General features: G+C 42.8%; 1 protein-coding gene across 1 annotated transcript; it reads right to left on the reverse strand.

Moving 5' to 3' along the window:
• Nucleotides 1-3,807: 3,807 nt before the first annotated feature.
• LOC135110480 (uncharacterized) lies at nt 3,808-5,635 on the reverse strand. The gene is made up of 2 exons (XM_064022837.1): nt 5,611-5,635; nt 3,808-4,594 (listed from the first exon to the last, which is right to left on the reverse strand). Exons 1-2 carry the CDS (start codon nt 5,611-5,613, stop codon nt 4,073-4,075), a joined length of 525 nt encoding a protein of 174 aa, XP_063878907.1. The 5' UTR covers nt 5,614-5,635; the 3' UTR covers nt 3,808-4,072.
• Nucleotides 5,636-10,001: the final 4,366 nt, after the last annotated feature.

Raw genomic sequence — 10,001 nt, forward strand, 5'->3', positions numbered from 1 at the left:
GGAACCACCTCCGTAGCCGCTGCCTGATCCACCACCGAAGCCTCCACCTGATCCACCACCATGCACTCCACCAATGGAACTGCCGCCATAGCCGCCACCGGATCCGCCACCGAAGCCTCCACCTGATCCACCGCCATGTCCTCCACCACTGAGACCGCCACCATATCCTCCACCTGATCCACCTCCGCTGATGATAACTGTTCCAGATCCCCCACCGTATCCTCCACCTGATCCACCGCCGTGTCCTCCTCCGAATCCTCCACCTGATCCACCGCCGTGTCCTCCACCGATGGATCCTCCACTGTATCCTCCACCTGATCCACCGCCGTGTCCTCCACCGCCGGATCCTCCACCGTAGCCTCCGCTGGGACCGCCCAAATTGAAATTAATCGTTGCTCTTCCACTTGCTCTTCCACCTCCATAACCTCCTCCTCCACCTCCTCCACCATGGCCGCCACCACCGTAGCCTCCTCCTCCACCTCCTCCACCGTGGCCACCTCCACCGAAGCCGCCACCTCCACCGTAGCCTCCTCCACCTCCTCCGCCGTGGCCTCCACCTCCGCCGAAGCCGCCGCCACCTCCTCCGAAGCTGCCACCTCCACCGTAGCCTCCTCCACCTCCTCCGCCGTGGCCTCCTCCTCCACCTCCTCCGCCGTGGCCCCCTCCGTGCCCTCCTTCAGGCAGGGCCAGAGTGGAGGCCGCCGCCACCACCACCACCATACAAACAGACGCCAACTTCTGCGGGAGAGAAAAAAATCCATATTATTTCTTTAGTTGCCTCTTAAATCATTTTCTCTCTCTCTCTCTCTCTCTCTCTCTCTCTCTCTCTCTCTCTCTCTCTCTCTCTCTCTCTCTCTCTCTCTCTCTCTCTCTCTCTCTCTCTGTCAGTCATTCAATTATTTACCATCACAATTCTTTATCACATTTATTTACCTAACTTTCACTGCACTTCACTCTCTCCCTCCCCACTCTTTTCCCCCTCTGTCTCTCCCCCTCACTTTCCCTCCACCCTTCCTTTCCTTTCCCCCTCTTTCTCTCCTCCTCCTCCTCCTCCTCTTTCTCTTGACAAGCTCACCATGTTCGAGTTTCCAAGTTGGTGTGAAGAAGACAATTCTACCACCACCTTATATACTGATGATTCTCTGCCTCCCCTCCCTCTTCCCCTCCCTTTCCCCTTCCACTACCCCTTCCTCCCCTCCCTCCATCACCCCAACCCCCCATTTCTTGACCCCCCACCAAACGCATGCAAGTCATTCAATCTCTCCAGTGCCCCCTATCTTCCTCCTCCTCCTCCTCCTCCTCCTCCTCCTCCTCCTCGACTCAACGGCCTCTGCCCCAAATCTCTCTTTCCCACTTACACTCTCTCTCTCTCTCTCTCTCTCTCTCTCTCTCTCTCTCTCTCTCTCTCTCTCTCTCTCTCTCTGTTTCTCCTCTTTTATCAGGTTATTCTTTTATTCCTTTATTCGTTTGTTAGTCTTTACTCTCTCCTAATTTACTGTTTATTCTCTCTCTCTCTCTCTCTCTCTCTCTCTCTCTCTCTCTCTCTCTCTCTCTCTCTCTCTCTCTCTCTCTCTCTCTCTCTCTCTCTATTTAGCAGTTTTTTTCCTTTCCTTCCTTCTTACCTCTTCCACATCTCTTCCACATTACCTTCTACATTCCTCTTTCCACCTCCACTTCACATTTGCATACATGTCTCTTACACCCTTCATTATTATCAAAAACTCCTACATCTTCCTCCACTTGCCTCCACTTCTTCACCTCCCCATTTCTCTCACAATACAGCCATCCACGTTTATCCACATTGCATCTCTACAGCATCTACTTTAATCCACTAAGTACTTCCACATCCACATGCACATTCCATCACATTCTACCTTGACAGCCCTCCACCCCTTCACACCTCCACCTCCTCTGTCTCACCTCGTCTACCAATCATGCATTCCTCCACCCTCCACTAACCTCATACTCAAGGGCATTACAGGTGGAGAGGTGGAGGACGAGGAGGAGGAGGAGGAGGAGGAGGAGGAGAGCAGGTGCAGCTTCTCCTTTCTCTTGTTTCGCTCCGTTGAAGGTAAATTAGTTGCTGGACGAAGAGGAAGCAAAACAGAACGAAACGAAACATAAAGGAAAAAAAAAAGAAAGAAGGAAAGACTGACAGCAATTCAGCACAACACTTGGACGAAAATATTTGCAAGATAAACAAACCACCGTATTTGCCTTTATCGTATTTTGTGTATTTGTCGATGTATTTCTTTCTATTATTTTCTCAATTTGCGGGCTTCCTTTGTTACTTCTTTTGTTAGTTGTATTGTGGCTTTTTTTATGTTTATATTTGACCAGGAAGGAAAATTGTGGAGAGGAGAATAAGGACAGGGAAGAGGAAGAGTACTGAGTGAATAGAAGTAGGAGGAGGAGGAGGAGGAGGAGGAGGAGGAAGAGGAAGAGATGCCTGGCTTATGTTTTCCTGGATGCAATGCGAGAGAAGAAAAAATACAATGGAAGAATAGTAGGAGGAGGAGGAGGAGGAGGAGGAGGGAGAAGAAGAGGAAGACACTGTAAAGAATATTATTTAAGAAGTAATAGGATCTAAGTGTAATCGATTTGTAAGTATCAGTGATTTGGAATTATTTACTGGGGATGAGCTTAAGATATTGTTCTCGAGTGGGGAGGTTTTGCCATTACGTTTCTCTTTTTTTATCTGCCATCAGCGTCATCATGGTCATCATCATTGTCATCATCAATCATCGTCATGATAATCTTTGTGGACTTTCTTTTTGTTGCTGCTGCTGCTGTTGTTGTTGTTGTTGTTGTTCATTATTATTATTATTATTATTATTGTTATTATTGATATTATTATTTTTGTTGTTGTTGTTGTTGTTGTTGTTGTTGTTGTTGTTGTTGTTGTTGTTGTTGTTTCCTATTTATTATTTTCTTCATGATAAAAATAATAGTAATTACACGGTCACGTAGGTATCTTCCATCTCTTAACACACACACACACACACACACACACACACACACACACACACACACACACACACACACAAGCAATCATTGTTCCAAACGACTCTTCCATCGATATTTATCACTTTTTACAACCTCACCCTCAAAGTCTTCAGTGAATTACACCTTTTAATCTTCACAGTCTTCTCTCCACTTTTTTTTTTTTTTACCCACCCTTTAACAATTGCCACCGCCGTTAGAGTATGGAGAAGGTCAGCCAGTACTTGTTCCACCTTTGTTCTACCTTTGTTCCACCTGCTTTCCATCCTTTGGTCACCCCAGCACATCCTCTTCATCCCGTATTTCCCTTTTTCCTTTGTTTTCCTTTTGTGTCCAGTGACGTATCTCTCTTTACCGGAAAGTGGAGGGAGGTGGATAACACAGGTGGATAACGCAGGTGGATGATATTGATGGATGACAGATTCATGATAGAGGCGTATGATAGGTGGATGAGACATGAATGACGAGTAGGTGGATGAGAGGTGGATAGCAAAGATGGATAACACTGGTGGATGACAAAAGTGGATGACAGGTGGACGGGTATTTCCTGAGATGCTTCAGGCAATGGCTATGAAGGTGGATGACAAGTGGATGGTACAGGTGGGTGACGGACGGGTGGGCAGGTGTGTTTCAGGTGTGGGTGTTGTATGGTATTTGTAGGTTATTGGGTTATATCTTAGAGAGAGAGAGAGAGAGAGAGAGAGAGAGAGAGAGAGAGAGAGAGAGAGAGAGAGAGAGAGAGAGAGAACTATATTGAACCATGCAGAAGATCGTAACAAGGCAGGAAATAGAAAGCGAGAAGAGTACTTTTTTTAATATTTATTTATGCAAAACATCAAAACTACCATCAATACCATAATTTTTTAGGGAACTCATTTTAACTTCAATTTAGAAAAGGAAAAAAAAAAAAGAAAATAATAAACTGATGCACAACTAAAGTGAAAGTATTGGGTTATTCATCACGTGCTGTTGTGGAAAGTCCCTAGTGGAGTATGCCCTTAGTGGAGGTGGGCGCGTAGTGGAGGTGGGCGTGTGCGCGAGTCAGGGCGCTCACTTCCTGTATCCATAACTACCACCGGAGGAGCCGCCGCCGCCCGTAGCTGCCGCTGGAAACCCCGAAGGATCCTCCACCGAACGATCCACTGCCCAATCCAGTGCCGAAGGATCCATCACCGAAGGAGCCTCCACCAAACAGTCCACCAAAGCCTCCACCTGATCCGAAGCCTCCACTCCCGAAGACTCCATTGCCAAATCCTCCACTTCCGTAGTATCCACTTCCACCTCCGAGACCGCCAAGTCCACCGAATCCACCCAGTCCACCAAAACTGCCAAAGTTACCGAAGTTTCCTCCACCGAAGCCTCTACTGCCACCGAAGCCTCCACTGCCACCGAAGCCTCCACTGCCACCGAAGCCTCCACTCCCACCCAAGCCTCCACTACCACCCAAGCCTCCACTACCAAAGGCTGCTCCACTTATTCTACCGTAGCTGCTTCCACTGCTTCCACTGCTTCCACCGTGGACTCCCGGGGCGGGCATTGCTGAGGCAGCCACCACCACCGCCACCACCACCATGCACACGGCTGTAGGGTTCTGTGGTGAATTGAATGTGGTGGTGGATTAGAATGTTTGTGGATGATTGGAATGTTTGTATGGATTGAATGTGGTAGTGGATTAGTGTTTATGGTGTACTGGAATGTTTGTGGTGGATTGGATGTGGTAGTGAATTAGTGTTTGTGGTGGAGTGATGGTGGAGTGAAATGTAGTGGATTAGAATGTGTGTATTGGTGGATTAAAATGGAAACACTGACAACACTGCGGTTCAGAAAAAAAATACACTGTGGATTGAAATGTGGATTAGAAAAGAAAACACTAACAACACTACAGTCAGTACTCCACCAATCAGGGATGTGGAGGTGGGCACTGTGGCAAGGCGTCGTGTGGTATCCATCCACCTTCACCACTACCATTACTGCCACCTACGTATATCCACCTGCAGCCACCTCGTATCCACATATCCTGGCCTAATATTTTGAAAGCTCCTTATTGACTGACACTACCAAACTGATTACTGACTCTATTCCAGCAATCTACCAGTTTATTAATGAAAACCACCACACAGTTTGTATCTTACCTGCCTTTCCTATGCACGCGGGAGGAAGACACAAAAGCCAAAAACAAATTCAGGAAAAAAGATCTGCTATTTGTCTCTCCCATAAAACAAGTCACTAGGAAGCTGAGTCTTTAAAGAGATTAGACGAATTTAAAGTTAGGGAAGATAGGTAGAAATACGTAGCTGTTTCATAAAGGGACTGTTACGTCTAGGCCTGTTCGGTTCTTGCAGCTTCCCTTTTTTTTTTACTTTATATTCTTACTCTTTAATGTGAAAGGAACTCTGGCCATGGGCGATACGAAGGCCGAAAAGAGGGTCCAATGGAGCTGTCGGTATCAAGAAAGTTGAGCCAAAAAAACTTATCCAAAATTGGAGGATGTTTTCTTATGTTCTAAAGGGGAAGAATACTAAGAAAGCACTTCAGGTTTGCAGGTGCCTGGAAACTGTCTCCTCTCCTGTCCTGTGTGTCCCTATGCACTGCCTTGCTTTGCCTTACCATCTTGAGGGCACAGGAGGATGTGTATGACAGGAGCATCGCACCACACCCTTATATACAAATCTCCACGCCCTTCCACACATCCCACAATGCTCCTCATCCTCCACCCTCACAAGGCCACGCCTCTGGATCATATCGTCACCTCCAGGACTCATAACTCCTCTCTGAACCCCCCTTACCCCCTTTCTCTCTCCGCCACCTCCTCCTCTCCTTCCTCTTCTATCCTGGCTTCATGCATATTCTGCTCGGTGAAGGTTTGGGCCTTGAAAACTTGACTTCTCTCAGTTTTGTGTGTCTGTGTTTAAAAGAAGAAATAAGAAAAAGGTGAGATAAGGGGAAAACACTAAGGCTAAGAGCTTTAATAAGGAGGATTAGGGAAAAAAGGAGTATATGATATTTAATAAGGGAGAAAAAGATTAGGAGGATAAAGTGAAAAATCTAGTTATTATCCTAGTTTCGTATTTGTCTGTGTTGTTGAGAAATGTGAATTAAATAATAAGATAAGAGGAAAAGAGACTTAAAAGTACAGAGTTGAAAGGAAACCGTTAATAATTTTTACAGGAAAAAGTTACTGATATGAAGAGTTACAAATATCTTAACAAATAAATGAGATAATTAACTCAGATAATTAACTTCTTCCGTGAGAGAGTGAGAGAGAGAGAGAGAGAGAGAGAGAGAGAGAGAGAGAGAGAGAGAGAGAGAGAGAGAGAGAGAGAGAGAGAGAGAGAGTGTGTGTGTGACTTAAAGAAAAAAGAACGAAACAAAGGAAAGGAAAATAGGTCATAGGAACAAGAAAGTAAAAAGAAAACAACGGTAAAAAAAAAAAAATCTGACTGGGAAGAACTTAAAAAAAAAAAATCTTAAGACTAATTCAGGTGATCCAAATATAATAATAGTATTTTTTTTAATTCATCCACTTTTGATCAATTTTACGGTTTTGGACATTGTGATTGTTACTAAAAATGAACGGTAACTTCAGGAAAATGCAGTTGTCTTGAAAACTAAGCGGAAAATAATAAGAGAAGGAAACTTGCAGGAAAAAATGCACTAAAAAAGGAAATTCTGAAGACGGAAAATAGGGAGATGATTAAGAGAGGGAAAAAAGGAAGTGTGAAAGGAGGAAATTAAGAAAAGGCATAGGAAGGAGAAAAGGAGGTGAATGAAAGCGCAGGGGAGAGAGAGAGAGAGAGAGAGAGAGAGAGAGAGAGAGAGAGAGAGAGAGAGAGAGAGAGAGAGAGATGCTGAAGGGGGAAAAGGACATATGAAACAAGAAAAAAAGGCGAAAGGGAAGAAAAAAGAAAAAAAAAATTAAGAAAAGAGGTATAATTTTAATAAGTAAAAGGAAGGAAGAAAGAGATACGAAAAATGTGAAAACAGAAATAAGGAAACGGTAAACGAAGGAAAAGAAAGGCAGAAGTAAGAAGAAAAAAAAGGAAGAATAAGAAGGAGGAAGAGGAGGAAGAGTGGGAGGAGGAGAAGGAGGAGGAGGAGGAGGAGGAGGAGGAGGAGGAGGAGGAGGAGGAGGAAGGAGAGGTATTTGCCAGGTGAAAGGGAAAACTATGTCGGAATATTCTACACTCTTTTCTTCTCTTACTTTTTTTTTTTTCCATTTTGCTTTGAGGTTCTGCAACTTAGATGGATGTGTCTGGGGGAGGTGTGGCGGGTGGGGAGGAAAGAGGATGACGATGGTGACGATGACGGAGCAAGACGAAGCTGGATTTATGCCGTGGGGTAACCGAACACTCTTGTCACTGCACGGGAGGAATGCACATGATAATAATAATAATAATAATAATAGTAATAATAATAATAATAATAATAATAATAATAATAATAATAATAATAATAATAATAATAAAAATAATAGTGGCGAGAAGAGGATGGAGAGGAGGAAGGGTGAGAATGATGATAATGAGGATGGGGATGATGAGGAGGAGGGTGAAGAAAGAAGAAGAGCGGGAAGAGAGGAGGAAAAGGAGGAGGAGCAAAAGCAATAGAAGGAAGAGAAGAAGGAAAGGAAGAAAGCAAGAATTATAATATGAAAAAAAGTAAGAACAGGCAAATTATCATCATCATCATCATCATCAACAACAACAACAACAACAACAACAACAACAACAACAACCTAACTACGCATGCCACTAATTTATACATTTTTTTTTTCCATCAATCAGAATTCATACGATAGATAAACTAATATATTTTCTTATTTTTATTCCCCTTTTTTTGTTGATGTCATGATGAACTAATTATTTCGTCTTTCTTTCTTTTTCCTTACATTTCTTTTTAACCCATTCTCGTTTTCCTTGACCTCTTCTCCTTCTCTCTCCCTCCTTTGTCTTTCTCTTTTAAAATATTAAAGGAGAGCAGGAGAGAATAATTATTCCATTTTCTTTCTCACACACTGCCACACTTAAAGCTTTTCTATTTTTTTATTTTTATTCTCCATATTTTTCACACTCTCATTCGTCTGAGTGTATGTGTGTGTGTGAGAGAGAGAGAGAGAGAGAGAGAGAGAGAGAGAGAGAGAGAGAGAGAGAGAGAGAGGGAGGGAGGGAGAGGCTCACACAACCTGCTATTCTCAAAAATCAAAGAGAAAAAATAAGAAACGTTGGCTAATGTATATTTTGGAAGTGTCTTGATGGATCTCGCTGTTTTCAGATGCGCATTGATCTATCGTTATTTTTTGCTATTTTTTTTGTATAAGTTTTGTAAAGTTTCAAAAAATCCAAAAAATATTAACGCTTCCTTCATTAAACACCCTTTCATTTCCCATTCACCCATTTCCCAACCCCTCATCCACTTATCTCCCACTTATCCTCCTCTTATCCATTTCGCATTGTCTCTCACTCCTTCATTCACCCATTCTTACTACTCACCCATTTCCCACTTATTCATCTCCCTCTCTCACTCATACCCCACTCACCCATTCTTACTACTCAGCCAACTCCGACTTACTCATCTCCCACTGTCTCCTGTCTCTCACTCACCCATTGTTCACTGCCTCCCATTCCCCTCCAATGGCGTGACCTTCTGCGGGAACTCCCAGTAAGTACGCCGTGAAAATAACACACACCTGAATCGCCTCAAATCTACAGGTAATTGCCTCTGAAGGTAATTGGCGTGACCTTGAGGTTCTATTTTTCGCACCATTACATTATCAACACAAATGCTAAAAGAATGTGGGTTTTTATTTATTCATGTATTTGTTTATTTTATTTTTTGTAGTTCATGGGTTGTTTTGTACTATCTCAGAGGTTTCATGTTGCTTACCATTATATTATCGGCACAAATGCTTAAATAATGTGTATTTTCTATCTTGTTTCTGTGTTTCTTTTTTTGTTTTCTTAATTTCCTGACTTGCTCTAGTGTCACAGAATTAGTATTTCAACGTTTTTGACAATTCCTTAGATTTTAATGTATTATTATTGTTAAACATTACTAAAGCTATTTTCTCGCTCTCCTTAATTCTCGTGCTTATTCTTACAAAGCTTATATTATCACTAAAGAAAAAGACAGTATTATTTTCAGCTTTTTTGCTATACATTCACATTTTTTTTTTAAATTCTCCATCATCATGTTGTTTTATCATCACTTCAAACAATAACAACTTTTCTGTCATTTGATATCTTAACTCTTTAACGAAAACCACGGAGACCAGTCGCATCTATGCCTCCCTACTGAAATTCAAGTGTTAACGGAAACATTAGCATTACTAAAAACAAGAAAAGTATAGTTGCTTCCTATTTTGAGATTAATGTTAAGTAAATGTAACACCACTTAAATAAAAGAAAAGAAAAAAAACAAAGTACTACATATTTCCTCTTTTAACGTACATCATTTCCCTTTTCTACTGTTGATTTCTACACTAATTCCTACACGGATGTCTGCCAAGAAATCCTGAATGCCTCACCATCTCAGTATTTCCCAAAAGTATGGATGAACGTCCCTATATTCGAGACTGTGAAAAAAAATAGGTGTTACTGGAATTTCTGGGCCGGGACTCGACCTTCACAAGAGGGCGAGCAGCGTGGGCGTGGAGTGAGCGTGTAGCGGAGCGGCGTCACCTGTGTTTCAAAGGTGAGAGGAGATGGATGAGTCTTTCCGGTACAGGTGTTGCGTTTTTAGCGCCACGCGACGCTCACCTCAGCCTTGTCTTGATTCCTTGCGCTCCTTCAGTGTTACGGGAATTGATTTGTATTGTATCTCCCTTCTTGGCCGGAGGAGAAGAGCGAGAGGGAATAAGAGGAAAATATTAATTAAATACACCTGTTCTTTTCTTGACTCTGCGCTCTTTCAATATTGGGAAAGGTGATTTGTAGTGTATCTTACTTAAATGGTGACATTATTTATTTATTTATTTATTTCATTTATTTATTTATTTATTTTAT

This window comes from Scylla paramamosain, chromosome 20 (genome assembly GCF_035594125.1).
Source record: "Scylla paramamosain isolate STU-SP2022 chromosome 20, ASM3559412v1, whole genome shotgun sequence".
Lineage (NCBI taxonomy): Eukaryota > Metazoa > Arthropoda > Malacostraca > Decapoda > Portunidae > Scylla > Scylla paramamosain.